The 19,363-nt window shown below is 44.3% G+C and overlaps 1 protein-coding gene across 2 annotated transcripts in view; it reads right to left on the reverse strand.

The window, feature by feature from the left end:
* The window catches only part of enpp6 (ectonucleotide pyrophosphatase/phosphodiesterase 6), an 86,946-nt gene that overhangs the window by 38,996 nt on the left and 28,587 nt on the right, over positions 1-19,363 (reverse strand). For both annotated transcript variants that reach the window (XM_068029382.1, XM_068029383.1), the window contains one exon: positions 19,043-19,154. In XM_068029382.1, coding sequence (XP_067885483.1) covers positions 19,043-19,154 — 112 coding nt within the window. The remainder of the gene's footprint in view (positions 1-19,042; positions 19,155-19,363) is intronic.

Consider the following 19,363-nt stretch of genomic DNA (forward strand, 5'->3'; position numbering starts at 1 on the left):
TTAAATTATTTGATTTTGTAAATAATTCAATGATCGGCAGAAAGGGCCAGCACACACTAACATGTTTTAAACACAATTTAACAATGCAACAATCAGGTTGGTATGCAAGTGTTGTAATGCCCAAAAAAGAGGTGCAGACTTGATGTAACCATGACCCCTTTGGAACTGTGACACATCTGAATGATGGAGATCCATAAACAAATATGTCCAAGAGAAAATCTTTTATAAATTTGGCATCATTCATTGAACGTGGGTTATTGTGATAACTTGCAAGCCATTGTTTCTTGATTTGGAATTATCAAATCCCTTTATTATTCATATCCTGATTACATGAGCCCTAAAGTTCCTGTTGACAGTCTCCCAGGGTAACTGTTACTTCACAGCAATAGGCAGGACTGCATAGGAAGAAAAAATAATTTAAAAAAAAGATTATTTGGAGTGAGCCTCCTGATTGCATTGTCAATGGGAATATTGACCCTAAATCTCCTCGGTGGTTCTGCCGAATTCCTGCTGAAGCTCTTCATTCGTACAGATTGTACAGCAACGTTACTCTACACAGTTTCTGATACATGACAGTTACAGCTTGTGGGTGCCTCGTGCATCCACCTTTCCATGCGGACCTCACAGAAAGAGGCAGAACTGGTGGGATGATATAATCCATCAGAAATGTCACTGACAACACCTCCTGCCTTGGTTTGCCCTCCCTCACTGTAATGAAGCAGGGTCTGTTAGCATATAAAAATCCTGATCCCTGGCGGAAGTGGGGCCCAAAAGCTGATTTCCCTGTAGAGAGATTGATTGCCTTTAGGAAAGTCACAAATTTGAATTTGAAGGCTGTTGTGAAATGTTTCTTCTCATCTTTGTCAATTCCATGTGCTCCACTTCCACTATACTACAAAAATTTCCTATAATGCCCGTCCCCCGCCCTAGCCCTGAACTTGTATCTTTCTCTAGTTTCTCCCCATCTCCCCTCATGTCCTCTCTGAGCTCATCTTGTCCATGAGACCCGCTTCCTGTTCCCTTACTCCTACTCCCAGTAAAATGCTGCCCACCCAACTTCCCCTCCTGGTCCCCATGTTAGCCGATATTGCAAACAGTTTTCTTTCTTTAGGTGTTGTCCCTCTCTCCTTTTAAATCTGCAGTCAATACCGCTGTCCTCAAAAAAACATCCTCTTCCAACACCTCTCCACTATCGTTCAGCTGGGTGGGACTGCTCTCCCCTGGTTCCATTCTTTTCTATCTAATCGTAACCTGAGAGCGACTTGCAATGACTTCTCTTCCTGCTACTGCACCATTATTTCTGCTGTCCCCCAAGGAGCTATCCTTGGCCGCCTCCTATTTCTACATGCTGCCACTTGGTGACATCATCCAAGAGCACAGTATTAGTTTTCACATGTACACTGACGACATCCAGCTCTACCTCACCACCATGTCTCTTGGCTCCTCCACTGTTGTTATATTATCAGACTGCTTATCTAATATCCAGTACTGGATGAGCAAAAATTTCATGCAATTAAATATTGGGAGGACAGAAGCCAATGTTTTCGGTCCCCACTCCAAACCCCATTCCCTAGCTACCGACTCCATTCCTCTCCCTGGCAGCATTCTAAGATTAAGCCAGTCTGTTCACAATCTTGGTGTTACATTTGACCCTGAGATGAGCTTCTGATCTCACATTTGCGGCATCACTAAAACTATTTCCACCTCGATACCATCACCTTATTTCACCCCTATCTCAGCTCATCTGCGGCTGAAACCCTCATTCATGCCTTCGTTACCTCTAGTCTTGACTATTCTAACACACTCCTGGCTGGTCTTCCACATTCTACCCTCCCTAAACTTGAAGTCATCCAAAACTGTGCTGACCTGTGTCTTAACATGCATCAAGTCCCGTTTCCCTATCAACCCTGTGCTCGCTGACCTACACTGGCTCCTGGTCAAGCAAAGTCTTTGTCTTAAAATTTTCATCCTCGTTTTCAAATCCCTCCATGGCCTCGTCCCCTCCCTATCTCTGTAATCTACTCCAGCCCCACAACCCTCCAAAATATCTGTGCCCATCTAATTTTGACCTCTTGTGCATCCCTGATTTTAATCGCGCAACCATTGGTGGCTGTGCCTTCAGTTGCCTAGGGTTTAAGCTTCCCTCCAACTCTCTGCCTCTTGACCTTGCTTTTCTCCTTTAAGACTCTCCTTCAAACCTACCTCTGTGACTAAGCTTTTGGTCATCTTACCTAGTATCTCCATTTGTGGGCTGGTGTAGTGTTTTGTTTTATAATGCTCCTGTGAAGCGCTTTGGGATATTTTATTATGTTATAGGTGCTATATAAATATAGGTTGTTGTTGTTATAGTACTATTCCCCAATGATATTCTTCCTCCCCCATTCCACCCACTGTGATGGGGCTAGTAGTATTGAAAATAGCACAGCAGGATTTGAGATGGGCTCAGGGTACGCCCATGGGATTTAACATGATGGTGAGCTACTGTGGGAATTTGGAAAAGCTGCCAAGTAGATTAAGGGCCAATATTCCTCTTGACGATTCTCTGTTCGCTTCTGTTCGCTAAGAGACGCACTCTAAATAATCTTTTTTTTTCTTCCTATGTGGTCCACTGTGGTTTCTGCAATGAGTTGAGCAGGATTTGCACATTTCCTGTGGGATACTTGACAAAGACGAGTCTTTTTGTGATATTCATGACAAAAAGAAACAGCAACGATTCCCATAAAGTTGCAGAACTCAGAAAACCAGCAGAAATGCCATGCAAATGGCTGCTATTTACTGTGAGCAAATAGTGAACACAGTTACTCACTTGTGTTTAAAGAAAGAAATAACCCGCTGAGAAAAGAATCATACAAAAATAGTTGTTACCACCGACAAAATTGTTGGGTTTTGGAGTCTTACGATGTAAGCCAATAATCATTAGCTTTGCTCGAGCTGGAGTTTTTCAAGGCTGTTTAGCAGAGTAATGACCAAAAGAATCTCTTTCAAAACAGAGCCAATATTTAACCTTTGAACACTATTGTTCAATTTTACCTGGACAGTAATTTTCAAAACTCATATAGTACAAAACTACAAAGGCATCAACATGCCATGGTGCACATTTTAAAGGTGCTTTGCTTTCCATTGAAGTAAGTGAGAACACAGTCTGATCAGTTTGACATGAAAAGCATCAAGCACTTCTCTCAGGAAAAAGGCAATCCAGATGGTATATTGTCAGTGATATAAGATGATCCTTGTTTATCCCTGCTCTCCAGAAGGCAGTGACTCTTGCTTGGGTAGAGTTACATATGCAGTGGCAACTCCAGCATCTTAATCAATTATCCATTCTTCACATATGCACATAGACGGTGACTCTATTCTCACTTGACACCCATGCAAACACAGTTTTTACTGAGGATCATTGGATAACGATTAGGAGCAGGAATCCTAGTCATAGAGCGATACAGCACTGAAACAGGCCCTTCGGCCCACCGAGTCTGTGCTGACCATCAACCACTCATTTATATTAATCCTACATTAACCCCATATTCCCTACCACATCCCCACCTTCCCTCAATTCTTCCACCATCTACCTACACTAGGGGCAATTTACAATGGCCAATTTTACCTATCAACCTGCAAGTCTTTGGCTGTGGGAGGAAAGCGGAGCACCTGGCAGAAACCCACACGGTCACAGAGAGAACTTACAAACTCCGCACAGGCAGTACCCAGAAACAAACCCGGGTCGCGAGAGCTGTGCGGCTGCGGTGCTAACCACTGCACCACTGTGCCACCCACAATCCTGATTAATCTTTCCACTCACTTGCCTAGGGAAGCTGAGAAAAGTTGTGGCATTCCTGCCACTCTTCTTAGCCAATGTAAATCTGAGAACTTTGATTTGTATGAAGCAATGCCATACAATGTGATACATTCATCCAAAAGGCTATGGAAATCCCCTGGAAACAATCTAATGCAGAAACTCAACTGGACCAGCTACATACATGTTGTGGCTACTACAACAGGTCAGACACTGGGTAGTCTGTGGCAAGTGACTCACCTCCTGACTTCCCAACCTCTCCACCTACAAGGCAAAAGTAGAGTTATACAGTCATTTATGACGCAGAAGGAGGCCATTCAGCCCATCGGGTCCATGCCAGCTCTCTGCAGAGCAATCCAGTCAGTCCCACATTCCCGCTCGATACCCGTAGCCCTGCAAGTTTACTTCCTTCAAGTGCCCATCAATTTCCTTTTGAAATCATTTATTATTTCTGCTTCCACCACCCTCATGGACAGTGAGTTCCAGGTCATTACCACGCGTTGCGTGAAAAAGTTCCTCCTCACATTCCCCCTGCATCTCTTGCCCAAAACCTTAAATCTGTATCCCCTAGTCCTTGCACCATCAGTTAATGGGAACAGTTTTTCCTTGTCTATCTTATTTAAGCCTGTCATAATCTTGAACACCTTTATTAAATCTCCCCTCAATTTCCTTTCCTCCAGAAAAAACAATGCCAGCTTTTCCAATGTAACCGTCGAAATAAAATCCACATCCCTGGAACCATTGTGGTAAATCTCCTCTGCATCCTCTCACATCCTTCCTAAAGTGTGGTGACCAGAACTGGATGCAATACTCTAAATAGGGCCTAACTGTTATAGGAGCACCTTAAGAAGGGACCACCTTAAGAGAGGACCACCTTAAGAGGTGCAAGTGATGGTCACCGGAGGAAGTGACGTCACGTCATATATGACCAGAGAGCTGTGGGTATAGTGCAACAGAGTGCGATGTGTTTAGATGTGCTTGTGAAGTAAATGTTTGTATATATATAGATATATGCTCTAGTTAAATTATAATAAAACTCCATGTTTTCTTTAGATATTACTTGTAGTACTGTGAATCTTACAATAGTTCACATACCAAAGGGCTATGTAATATTACATGGTGGCAACATTAGGGATATATATTTTTGGAAGAACCACCAAATATTACATTATGGCAACATTTGATGTTTTTCTGAAGAGCATACTAAGAGAACAAAGAATTGCTCTCTCTGTTTAAAAAAAACAAGCTGTGTAAATAAAGAACTACTCTCTCTCTTTAAAACAAAACAAGGTAGTCTCGCTCTTAAAAGGGGCAAGTCTGCAGAAAACATATCTGTCTCAACAAGAAAAAAGAAGTGTGCCTGTGAAAAAGAAAACCAGTAAAAGGTTCTATATTTATTTTTAAAAAGGCAGGATCATTAAGACAATGGCTTTCAGATATCCAGTTATGGATTGGAAGGCGTTGGACATAGCGTCTGAATTTAAATTTTTCTGAAAGCGAATGGAACTGTGTTTCCCAGATGGAGAAGTGAGCGGACCAGAGAAACAAGATATCAAATTTAAGATCGTACTGGGCAACGGGAGCCTGCAATGGATCAATTCATCAGGATTGTCAGCTAAGGTTCAGAAGGACCCTGGCAAGCTATCAACATTCCTGGAGCAGCAGCTCAAGCTGAAGGTAAATTTTCCAACTACATAGGCTTGAACTTATGGCCTACCGGCAAAGGCAAGATGAGTCCATTGATCAGTTTGTTGCAAGAGACAAAGCTCAATATTGTCACTTCACAGATATTGAATTGTCAGAGTGGATTATAGAGCTAGTAATCGTGTCTACCCCAATAGAGGCCTTTCAAAAAGACCTGCTAGAAAAGAAGAAAGGGAACACCATAGATGCACTACTCAATGATGGAAGGAAATTTGAAGCCATCATGGCTGGGCGGCAACAGCTACAAGCGTTGGGTGGCGGCTATGACAATTGGTATGGTAACCAAGACTCAGAAGTACTAGTACTACTACAGTGTTTTTTTTTAAGGACTTTAGATTGGAGTGGGGAGAACAGGCCCCTCATGTAATTAGTATTTTTAATTAAGGGAGTAACTAATTAATCTAAGGGTAAGTCATGACAGGAGAGCTCAGCCGATATGCTCCTCCTGCGCTATGTGGGAAATCCGGGACGCTTCCAGTGTGGAGCATCCGCAATGCTGAGGACATCGTGGATAGCACGTTTAGTGAAGTGGTCACACCACAGGCAGAAAAGAGATGGGTGACCACCAGACGGAGTAGTAGGCACAGGCAGGTAGTGCAGGAGTCCCCTGTGGCCATCCCCCTTTCAAACAGATATACCGCTTTGGATACTGTTGGGGGGGGATGACCTCCCAGGGGAAAGCAGTAACAGCCAAGTTCATGGCACCACGGAGGGCTCTGCTGCACAGCAGGGGAGGAAAAGGGGTGGAAGAGCTATAGTGATAGGGGATTCTATCGTAAGGGGTGCAGAGAGGCGTTTCAGTGGCTGGAAACGAGACTCCAGGATGGTATGTTGCCTCCCCGGTGCTAGGGTCAAGGGTGTCTCGGAGCGGCTGCAGGACATTCTGAAAGGGGAGGGTGAGCAGCCAGAGGTCGTGGTCCATATTGGTACTAACGACATAGGCAGGAAGAGAGATGAGGTCCTGCTAAGTGAATATAGGGAGTTAGGCAGAAGGTTAAAAAGCAGGACCTCTAGGGTTGTAATCTCAGCATTACTTCCTGTGCCACTTTCTAGTGAGGGTAGGAATAGGAGGATAAGGCAAATGAATGCATTGCTGAAGAGCTGGTGTAGGTGGGAGGGCTTCAGCTACTTGGATCATTGGGATCTCTTCTGGTGCAGAGGTGACCTGTACAAGAAGGACGGGTTGCATCTGAACTGGAAGGGAACCAATATCCTTGTGGGGAGGTTTGCTAGCACTACTCGGGAGGGTTTTAACTGGTCTTGCAGGGGGGTGGGACCCAAAGTAGTAGTCTCTCCGATGAGATAGTTGAGGCAAATGTAGAGGTTAAAGCAAGCAAGTCCAGTAGGCAGGCCGGGCAGGGTCAGGACAGGGAGTGTGGAAGGTCTGGTAGGCTAAACTGCATTTACTTTAATGCAAGAAGCCTTACAGGTAAGGCAGATGAACTCAGAGCATGGATCGGTACATGGGATTGTGATATTATAGCTATTACGGAAACGTGGTTGAGGGATGGGCAGGACTGGCAGCTCAATGTTCCGGGGTACTGATGCTTCTGGCATGACAGAGGTGGAGGTAAAAGAGGAGGGGGAGTTGCACTATCGATTGGGGAGGACATCACGGCAGTACTTAGAGAGGATATCCCGGGGGGAATGTCCAGCGAGGCCATATGGATAGAACTTAGAAATAAGAAAGGGGTGATCACTTTGATGGGATTATACTATAGGCCCCCCAATAGTCAGAGGGAAATGGAGGAGCACATATGTAGGGAAACCACAGATAGGTGTAGGAATTATAGGGTTGTAATAGTAGTGATTTTAACTTCCCTGATATTGACTGAGACTGCCCTAGTGCTAAAGGATCAGATGGAGAAGAATTTGTTAAGTGTGTCCAGGATAGTTTTCCGAAGCAGTATGTGGATAGCCCTACTAGAGAAGGGGCTACAATCGACCTCCTCTTAGGAAATGAGGATGGGCAGGTGGTTGATGTGTCAGTGGGGGAGCACTTTGGGACCAGTGACCATAACTCTATTAGCTTCAAGATAGTTATGGAAAAGGATAGGACTGGTCCTCAGGTTGAAGTCCTAAATTGGGGGAAGGCTAATTTCGATGGCAACAGACAGGAACTCTCAAAAGTTGAATGGGAGAGGCTGCTTACAGGTAAAGGGACGTCTGGCATGTGGGAGGCTTTTAAAAGTGAGATAGGAAGAGTTCAGGGCCGACATGTTCCTGTTGATGGAAAGGCAAGGCTAGCAAGTTTAGGGAACCTTGGTTGACGAGAGATATTGAGGGTCTGGTGAGGACAAAGAAGGAGGCATATGTCGAGTATAGGCAGCTGGGATCAAGCGAGTCCCTCGAGGAGTATAGGGGATGTAGGACTACACTTAAGAAGGAAATTAGCAGGGCGAAAAGGGGCCATGAGATTTCCCTGGCAGATAAGATAAAGGAGAATCCTAAAGGAGTCTTTAATAATACAAGTATATTAAGAGTAAAAGGGTAGCTAGGGAGAGAGTAGGTCCCCTTAAGGATCAGTGTGGCAATCTATGTGTGGAGCCACAGGAAATGGGCGAGGTCTTAAATGAATACTTCTCGTCTGTATTTACCGTGAAGAAGGTCATGGAAACAAGTGAGTTCAAGGGAGGGAACAGTAATATCCTGGAGCATATCAACATTACAAAGGAGGAAGTGTTGGAGGTTTTGAAGCGCATTAAGGTGGATAAATCCCCAGGGCCTGACCAGGTGTATCCTAGGATGCTATGAGAAGCAAGGGAGGAGATTGCTGGGGCCCTAACAGAGATTTTTGTATCATCGCTAGCCACGGGTAAGGTACCGGAAGACTGGAGGATAGCTAATGTTGTGCCTTTATTTAAGAAGGTCAGCAGGGATAAGCCAGGGAACTACAGGCCGGTGAGCCTTACATCAGTGGTGGGAAAGTTATTGGAAGGGATTCTGAGAGACAGGATTTATATGCATTTGGAAAGGCATGGTCTGATTAGGGATAGTCAGCATGGCTTTGTGCGTGGGAAATCATGTCTCACGAATTTGATTGAGTTTTTCGACGAGGTGACCAAGAGGATTGACGAGGGCAGGGCGATGGACGTTGTCTACATGGCCTTTAGCAAAGCCTTTGACAAGGTCCCGCATGGTAGGCTGGTCCAGAATGTTCGAACACATGGGATCCAGGGTGAGCTAGCAAATTGGATACAAAATTGGCTTGGTGATAGGAGGCCCAGGGTGGTAGTGGAGGGTTGTTTTTCAGATTGGAGGCGGTGACCAGTGGTGTGCAGCAGATTTCGGTGCTGGGCCGAAATTTAAGGTGAGAGGGAGGAGGTTTAAAGGGGATCAAAGGGGTAAAAATTTTCACACAAAGTATAGTGGGTATCTGGAATGAGCTTCCTGAGGAGGTGGTGGAGGCAGGAACAGTAGCAATATTTCAGAGGCATCTGGACAGGTACTTGAATGAGCAGGGCATAGAGGGATATGGAATTAATGCAGGCAGGTGGGATTAGTATAGATAGGCATTATGGTCGGCATGGACGCGGTGGGCCGAAGGGCCTATTTCTGTGCTGTACGACTCTACGACTCTAAGTCTGTTAAGTCTTGTGGCAAATGTGGCCTTCCTCACCCAATTCACAGTTGTCCGGCATACCAAGACCACCGCAAAGCTTATGACACGTGACGACATTGGGCAAGGCAGTGCAGAAGGTTGAGCTCAGATACTGCACACAGGAATGGTGACAGATCATATGCAGAGAGAAAGTCTGCAAAACAGGACAGCAAACACAACAAAAGGTATGCCAACACACAACAAAAACCCAAGGAGGTACATCAGGTTGGCAGAGAGACAGATTGTCAGGAGAACACAGACTAAGAGTGCACTCGTACGAACAGCGAGCAGGCATTTCACATAGCTAATGTGGAGCAACATGTCAATGCTATCACGCAATCTGAGGCATTTACCATGATCAGGATTATATGTCTGCAGAGGAGTGGCAAGCATAAGCTAAGAGTGAAAATTGACACCGGAGCAAGTGCAAATATTCTGCCCGCCTGTATACTAAAGAACATGTATCTAAAGAAATGGGAATCTATGATATGACCCATCACAGCAAGGCTGACTGTCTACAATGGTTCTCCAATCAAGTGAAGTGGAACGATGACCTTGCAGAGCAGCTATGGAAGCTCCGAATGGCTACCACACAACTGGACCAAGCTGTCACAGGACTTCCAGTATGCCAAGATTTACAAATTGTCACAACACATGAGGTCTGCACTGCATCAAAATGTATTGAAGGTTGCAACATAGAAGCATTGAGTCGGTTAGAGACCTGAACTACTTTACCCAGACAGGTTTGATGTAATTGTTGATTTCAAGGGTGATGCCGTATTGCACATGAGGGAAGATGCAGTTCCTACTATCGATGTGCCGAGTAAGTGCTGTGTGCACATTCAAGAGAAGCTTAAAATTGAGCTGGATAAGATGGGATGCAATAAAGTCATCCGCCGAGTGCACCAGCATTCCGATTGGTGCAGCTTCATTACCTACACACTGAAGAAAGATGGCAATTTCAGGATTTGTTAAGACCCATACAACTGACTTTAGCCCTCAAGAGATGCCTGCATAAAATCCTGACCCTGGAGGAGCTGAATCCTAGGTTTACTGGGGCTAAATGTTTTTCAAAGCTCGCCGTGAACAATGGCGACTGGTCTGTGCACTTAGCCAAGAAGTCCCAGCTACTCACATCCTTTATAACACCATTCGGGACATACTGTCTCAGACAGTTACCATTTGGTGTGTGTGCCAACCAGGACATTTTCCAACAATACATAGACAGGATAATGGAAAATGTCCTGGGCTGTATCTGTACAGCTGACAATTTATTTTTTTATTTTTTTATTTGGAGATACAGCACTGAAACAGGCCCTTCAGCCCACCGAGTCTGTGCTGACCATCAACCACCCATTATACTAATCCTACATTAATCCCATATTCCTACCCCATCCCCACCTTCCCTCAATTCCCCTACCACCTACCTAAACTAGGGGCAATTTATCTATCAACCTGCAAGTCTTTGGCTATGGGAGGAAACCGGAGCACCCGGCAAAAACCCATGTGGTCACAGGGAGAACTTGCAAACTCCACACAGGCAGTAACCAGAATTGAACCCAGGTCGCTGGAGCTGTGAGGCTGCGGTGCTAACCACTGCGCCACTGTGCCACCCAATATTGCAGCGATGGGAAGGACCAAGGCAGAGCAAGACAGAAACTTCTTTGAGTTGATATATTCTGCCACAGGAATACGCCCAGACCCAGATAAGATTGAAGATGTCAGAGCCATGCCAACTCCTCAGGATTGGGATGACCTAGAACAGTGTCTAGATCTGTTCAATTTTTTGCCTCCATACACCCCTAGAACTGCTGCGTAAAGATACCCCTTACTTATGGCAGGAAGACCACCAGCAGGTGTTTGAGTCCTTAAAGTTAGCTCTGTCAAGTCAGGACAGCGTGACACAGTATTACGACCTGACCAAAGAGACCACGCTTGAGGTCGATGTGTCCCAGAAGGGATTAGAGATTTGCATCATACAGGACGGGAAGCCAATCGCCTTCGCATCGAAGAATTTGTCACAAACCTAATCCAATTACTCTAACATCGAACATGAAACCTTAGCTCTGGTCTTTAGTATCATTAGGTTTCGGAAAGCATTTTACCGTGGAGACTGACCACAAGCCACCTGAAACCATATAGTGCAAACCGCTCCTGAGTGCTCCTTTTGGTAAAGGTTCAGGGCTCTGATTGTGACGTCCGATATTAACCGGGCAGCAAAATGGTCACATCGGACACCGTGAGGAGGCTGCCTAATCCGAATAAAGATGCAGATATTTCACTAGATTTTCATGTCCGCGGTGTGGATACTGAGGTTGAGAATGCCCTGAAGATCGATCTCATGAGTTCTGGACCTCACAAATGTGAGCAACTAAGAGATGAGATGGCACGTGGCCCTACCCTATTGTTGTTGTGGAAGGTGATTGTGTCTGGATAGTCTGACACCTTACAGGAAGGCAACAAACGTCTACACTGTTTCTGGCCGTATCGAGACAAGCTCAGCATATCACTAGGGGTGATTTTCAAAGGGAAGCATGTCCTGATACCCGAAGCTCTGCATTCTGATATTTTATCCCAACTGCATCAAGGACATATAGGAATAGAACATACCAGACGCCTTGTCAGAGAGACAGTCCACAAGCCTGGAATCAACAGATGTTGAGATGGTGGTGAAGTCCAGTGAGGCATGTCAAAGTTGTCAGCCAAATCAACAGAAGGAACCCTTGATTCCACATGAAACAACTGCACATCCATGGGCGAAATCAGCACAGATTTATTTCAAGGTGATGATTTCATCCGTGTTACAGATTACTTCACCAAGTTTCTGTTCATCAGGTGACTACGAGATATGTCAAGTGCAGTGGTTGCTGATACGGTCAGTGCTCTGTTCAGCCTATTCGGCGTGCCGGAAGAAATTATCTCCGATAATGGGCCGCAATCTGCAGGAAGACCATTCCAAACCGTGTGCCAGGTGAGGAGACTGTCATGTGAGATCATCGCCACATTATCCAAAGTTCAACAGCATGGCTGAACACATGACGCGCACCATCAAATCGCTAGTATTGAAGTGTAGGCAGATGGAACAAGATCTCAAGGTTGCAATGCTGCACCTCCTCATCAGCTCTCTAAATTTTCCACAGTAAAGGATATATTTCTGTCTAAACAAGGGAAGATGAAGGCATCATACGACAGGCATGCAGGACCAGAATTAGCTCGACTGCAAGTAGGACAGAAGGTTACGGTCCTCAATCATGCTTCAGGAGCTTGGTATCCTGCAGAGGCTGCGAGGATGTGCAACCAGCCTAGATCATATGAGGTCCAGACACCCTATGGTTTGATTCTCAGACGAAACCGAAGTCAACTCAGAGAGCTGTATGACAACACTACACGTGACAACCCTGTGGCATCACGACATGTTCAAAGACAAAATCTGAAGATGAACATACAGAGACTACAAGCATAGAGGAAGAACATGCTAACCAGAGTTTCGAGTCACCAGAGTCTCAGCGAAGTCATCAAGATGAGCTCAGCTCTGAGAAGAGGTTTACGATAACATGATTGGGACAAAGAAGCAAACCTCCTCTACGTTTTAGAGAGTGTTAAACTAACTAACGTGTAAATACGTTTTGTTTTCATCATATATAGCTAGTCTGAACTGCAACATCATTGTATATTATACTTATGATTTTATCTTTGGAAAAAAGGGGGATGTTGTGGAACCACCTTAAGAGAGGACCACTTTAAGAGTTGTAAGTGGTCACCAGAGGAAGTGATGGCATGTCAATATGACCAGGAAGTAGTGGGTGTAGCCCGACAGAGGAGATGTGTTTAGATGTGGCTCGTGCAGTAACTGTTACTCTGTGTGTGTGTATATATATATATATATGTAATATTACTTCTCTGTTTGGTATGGGTTTTTATTATAACTTAACTAGAACATATATTAATATATATATATATATATATATATATATATTAATATATGTTCTAGTTAAGTTATAATAAAAACCCATACCAAACAGAGAAGTAATATTACACTAATCAGAAATTTACAATGAAATACTTTCTATTTCCCCGGATAGGTACAGCTGCAACAACACTCAAGAAGCTCAACACCATCCAGGAGAAAGTAGATTGTCACCATGCACCAGAATAGTTCCTGGAAAATGGACTGAATTTTGCCAGGCCTCTGCAAATGGGCTGGGACGCAGAAGGGGTAATAAAATGCCGGTGAAAGGGAGCCGAACGTCATCCCGCCACCAAGGCATATTATCCAGTGGCGGGAAATTCAGTGACAGGGCTCCCACGAGACAGCATATTGTGCCAATTAAGTGCTGGTTCAGGGCTTCCTTCCACGCCCGCTAGCATTTCACTGCTGTCGGAAGGGGCTGCCACCATGTGGGGAGACCACCAGGTAAACCCTACCAGCCTACCAGTGGGTTCCTGTGGGCGAACCTCGTTTATGGCCACGCCATGGCCCACGGAGGGGCCCCCTAGTGACAGTGGCCGCTTCCACTGCCGGAAGGTGGACATGCCCGATTGCTAGGGCCTGCTTGCCTGGCCCTGTAAGAAATGATTTACTTTGTCTTCGAGAGTACCTTGGCATGGAGATGCCCTCTCCTTTGTGCTGCCTCAGCTGTGGTCACCTCTAACACTGGCACTGCTGAGACTGCAGTGCTGCTGGCCCTTTGATTGAGCCAGCAGCTCTGGGAGGCAGGCCACTATCCTCAGTTGGACAGTGATCCCGGCGGCGGCAAATTAAGAGGCCGCTGCCGATAAAATGCCACCAGGGTCGCCCCAGCCCACCTGCACAGGGTTGGGCCCCTCTTTCGGTCCCAGTGGCGGGACTACTCACCTATTAATAAAATTCTGGCCCTCAACTCTCTTTCTGCCTCCACAGGTATTGGCCGATCAGTTGAGTATTTCTAACCATTTTTATTTCAGATTTTCAGTGCCTGCAGTATTTTGCTTTCGGATTTCTGAAACTGAAGCTAAATCCCAAAGAAAATTGAGCTCTCTGAATTTCATATCAATGCACCTATGAATGCAGTATGTTAAGTTCCAGAACATAAATGTGAAATATAGCCCAATTTTCCATCTTTTCTAGGAAAATAATCACTATTTCTACAGCTGTTTTAGATTGTATTCAAATAAAGTTCAATCTCAGTTGGTTCAGCCGAGATACCCATGTCTTGAAGAATGCAAGTTCCAAACTAGGTCATCACGCAGCACTAAATTAATCATCTGCACAGAGTACAGATGTTTCCAAGATGTTATGTAATTTCCCTGATGGCTTCTTCTAATTACTATTTATGCCATATAGTTGCAACATCTGATTTGAACAGTATATCTTTTTTTTAAAATGTGACTACGTTTGTGATTTAACTGCTTTCACCGAGCAGCCACTTTACTGGTTTACGAAAATATCCATCTCAGCAAATTGCAGTGTGGAAAATATGAACATTTTCAATTTCACAAGGCAATTCCAGTCTTCCTCCTTCTCTCCCCTCCCATCTTAAAATGTGGTATGATCAATATAGTTATTAGATTGCTAGAAATCAAGATCCCACAACTCGCGGGAATTTGATTTGCATCCACCATGCAGAAACCATCTTACTGTTAGATATGTTTACCTATCTACAGGTACTTTGACTATTGTTTATTATACAGTGTATTTTTACTCCCATCTTCTTTGGTGTCCCTGAGCAATGCACCACCTGAAGCCTTGTCACAGGGCTCTGCTAATGCTGCTTTGAAACTGGGACGATGTTCTGATTTGTTCCTCCTTCTCCTATGGTTAGAGCCTGGGCTTTGCTTGGTATCCTCGCCTCTCATCTCCGCTGATATCAGCAAGATTGAATCTGCTCCTCACTATTCTATGGCATTGGATGTGGTGCTCTGGCGCACTGCTATGCCTATTTCTTTTTTTTTTAGTTGTCCTCCTCTCCCTCTTATGTGTAATAGTTCGCTGCAAAAGACTACCAAATTATTTGTAGATAAACTGCAATACATATTCAAATCAAGAAGAAAATAGTGGGCTGATTTTCTAGCATGTTTTGAGTACTCCACACAGGAGCTCACATTCTTTAAGATGGGACACCCCCTGATGGCGAATAAGGAGGTTATACCAGCTTTAAAAAGTTAGGTGTGTTCTATATTAACAATAACTGAAACATTAACCAGGTTATACACAGTAACAGAGCAACATCACATGGTATAGAAAATCCTGGTATAGGAATTCTTCCGATAATGTACCTTCAATAACATCAAGAGGTGCATTTTGTCTAAAGCAGGTGCAGGACTTCATTGCAGAAGTTACTTTGACCTGGGAAAGATACAGAAATGGCACAACATAGTGCACAGCAGGCTCCAAAATTCTCTGATACCGCACTGCATGTCTTTGTGCAGGACATGGACGGGAGGAGGGAGATCCTCAATCCACAGCAGCCAGCAGGCCCTCCAGATAAGCTCTGAGAAGGAAATTCACCAACCCGAGTCACTCATCCACCAATCTCCATCAATCATGACTCATACCTCACATTCAGAGTTTCACCACACCCTTGCACACTTAGCACTGCTGCAAGCCTCACCCCTGCACCCCACCACCACCCTCCCCCCCAGCCCCTTATCCCGTAGCTTGTACACATTGCCAGCTATTTAACCATGACAACCACATCACTCAAAAACATTGCACCACATTCACTGACAACTTTACTCCAACTTGCAGGACAAGGTGATCCAGCCAAAGATAGCAGCACCTAACAAATGGGAGACAGGCAGGGCTGCATGTCCTTGCTGTTGCCCGTCAGCCAGCCAGCCCAGACTGCTGCCGCCCATGCCCATGTGATGCAGTCCGAAGCAGGGCTCAGGATTGTCCTGCAAGGCCATCTGCAGTCTCCTTAAGTCAGCAGCCTTCCGCCAGCCATGTTTCAGCCACTGGGGTAGCACCGCGTAGGAGTACTAGGACAGGAAAAGGCACATGGAAGACAGGTACTAAGGAAATGCACAATGATGATGACTTTGCATGGAATACGGGATGGTTTGTTTGATAAAGTTGATTTGGGTTGGTTGTTTTGTGGTGGCTTTTATTTCAGCACTGTGGCTAAGAGGACAATGTGATGGCCAGTAACAAAGGGAAGTTTGGGTGAGGGACTGTTGTTGATGGCAATAACAAAGACTAGGCTCAAAAAAGGCCAGGACTGGGTACTAAATATTCCTGGATACAAGGTAGTCAGGAAAATTAGGGAAGGAAAGAATGGAGGAGGGGTAGCAGTATTGATTTAGGAGAATATTACAGTGCTGTAGAGAGAGGATGTCAGAGAGGGGTCAAGGATAGAATCTACTTGGTAGTGTTAAGAAACAACAGAAGTAGCATTACACTACTGGGTATATTCCATAGGCCTCCAACTAGTGGGAAAAACATAGAGTAAAAAATTTGCTATGAAATTACAGAGAGGTGCAAAAACTATAGAATAGTTAGAATAGGGGACTTGAATTATCCTTATATCAACTTGGACAGTAATAGAGTAAAGGGCAGAGAGCGAATGAGTTTCTGAAGTGTGTTCAGGAGAATTTTCTACGTCAGCATGTTTCCAGTCCAATGAGGAAGGAGGCATTGCTGGATCTGGTTGTGGGGAATGAGGTAGGTCAAGTAGATCAAGTATTACTTGGGGAACATTTAAGGAACAGTGATCATTGTATCATAAGATTTAGGTTAGCTATAGAAAAAGACAAGGTGCAATCCAGAATAAAAATAATTAACTGTTGGGGGTGGGGGAGGGCAGGCCAATTTCAGTGGGGTGAGAACAGATCTGGCCCAGGTAAATTTGAATCAAAGATTGGCAGGCAAAACTGTCACAAAACAATGACCTTTAAAGAGGAGACGGTTCGGGTACAGTAAAGGTACGTTCCCATGACTGGGTAAGGTAGGACAACAAAGCCAGAGCTCCCAAGATGGTGAAAGAGATAGAGAGTAAGATGAAGCAGAAAAAGGATGCAAATGACAGATGTCAGGTTGATAATACAAGTGAGAACCAGGCTGAATATAGAAAGTTCAGAGAGGAAGTGAAAATGAAATGAGAAGCAAAGAGAGATTATGAGAAGAGACTGGCAGTTCACATAAAAGAGACTCCAAAAGTCTTCTGCAGACATATAAATAGTAAAAGGGTAGTAAAAGGAGGAGTGGGGCCGCTTAGAGACCAAAAAGGAGATTTACACATGGAGGCAGAGGTACTACATAAGTACTTTGCATCTGTCTTTACCAAGGACCAAAGTCATGGTGAAAGAGAAGGTAGTTGACACACTGGATGGGCTAAAAATTGATATAGAGAAGGTATTAGAAATGCTGGTTGTACTTAAAGTTGGTAATTCACCAAGACCGGATCAGATGCATCTGAGAATAGAAGGAAGTAAGGGTGGAAATTGTGGAGGCATTGGCCATAATCTTCCAATCCTCCTTGGATACAGGGATCGTGCCAGAGGACTAGAGAATTGCAAATGTTACATCCATGTTCAATAAAGGGTGTAAGGAAAGCCCAGTGACTACAGGCCAGTCAGTTTAACATCGGTGGTGAGAAAGCTTTTAGAGACAATAAAATCGGGACAAAAATAATAATCACTTGGACAAATGTGGATTAATTAAAGCAAGTCAGTATGGATTTGTTAAGAACAAATTGTGTCCAACTAAATTGAGTTATTGATGACATAACAGAGAGCGTTGATTCGGATAATGCAGCTAATGTGGTGTACATGGATTTCCAAAAGGTGTTAGATAAAGTGCCATATAACAGCATCATCAGAAAAGTTAAAGCCCATGAAATAAAAAGGACAGTGGCAGCATGGATACAAAGTTGGCTGAGTGACAGGAAACAGAGGGAAGTGATGAACACTTGTTGTTCGGTCTGGAGGAAGGTGCATAATGGGGTTCCCCAGGGGTCGGTATTAGGACCACTGCTTTTTTTGACCTATATTAATGACCTAGACTTAGGTGTGCAGGGCACAATTTCACAATTTGCAGATGACACAAAACTTCAAAGTATTGTGAACTGTGAGGAGGATAGTGATAGACTTCAAGGGAACATAGGGAGGCTGATGGAAGGGGTGGACACGTGGCAGATGAAATTTAATGCACATAAGTGTGAAGTCGTACATTTTGATAGGAAGAATAAGGAGAGGCAATTTAAAATAAAGGATACAATTCTAAAAGGGGTGCAGGAGCAGAGGGACCTGGGGGTATATAAACACAAATAGTTGAAGGTGGCAGGGCAGTTTGGGAAAGCGGTTAATAAAACATACAGGATCCTGGGCTTTATTAAGAGAAGCATAAAGTACAAAAGCAAGGAATCTATGGTGAAGCTGTATAAAACACTGGTTTGGCCTCAGCTGGAGTATTGTGTCCAATTCTGGGCACCGCATCTTTAGGGAGGATATGAAAGCATTAGAAAAGGTGCAGAAAAGATTTACAAGAATAGTTCCAGGGATGAGGGACTTCACTTAAATGTATAGATTGGAGAAGCTGGGGCTGTTCTGCTTAGAAAAGAGAAGTGTCCAAAATCATGACGGGTCTGGTCAGAGTAGATAGAGAGAAACTGTTCCCACTGGCTGAAGGATCCAGAACCAGAGGACACCGATTTAAAGTGAATGACAAAAAAAAAGACGAAATGAGGAAAAACATTTTTATGCAGTGAATGGTTAGGATCTGGAATGCACAGTCTGAAAGGGTGGTGGAAGCAGATTCAATAGTAACTTTCAAAAGGGAATTGGATAATTGTTTGAAAGAAAAGAATTTCAGGGCAGCAGGGAAAGGGAAAGGGTGTGGAACTAGCTGGATTGCTCTTGCACAGAAACAGCATGGGCCCAATGGCCTTCCTCAGTGCTGTAACCATTCTATGATTCTAAATCAAAGAAATCGTAGACTTCTAATATGTTATTTCAGAATGTCCTACCCCAAAACATCAATGGCATCTGAAACGGCCTTTGTAAAGTTGCTGTCTGATGGGTGGTAGTAGTATTTTTGACAGAATGTAGGCTTGACATTCCGAATCTCAACATCACAACCTGATTTAAAAAAAAAGGTAATTCAGTAGGTATTTTTCTTTTTACAAAATGAGCTCCCTTTTACGTACCTGTGCTCATTGACCTACATTAGCTTCCGTTTCAGCAATGGAATTTTAAAATTCTCACCCTTGCTTCATGGCCTCATCCTCCCTATGTCTGTAACTTTCCTCCAACTCTGCAACCCTCTCAGATATCTGTGCTCTTGATAT

Source organism: Heterodontus francisci, chromosome 4, assembly GCF_036365525.1.
Source record: "Heterodontus francisci isolate sHetFra1 chromosome 4, sHetFra1.hap1, whole genome shotgun sequence".
NCBI classification, from domain to species: Eukaryota; Metazoa; Chordata; class Chondrichthyes; order Heterodontiformes; family Heterodontidae; genus Heterodontus; species Heterodontus francisci.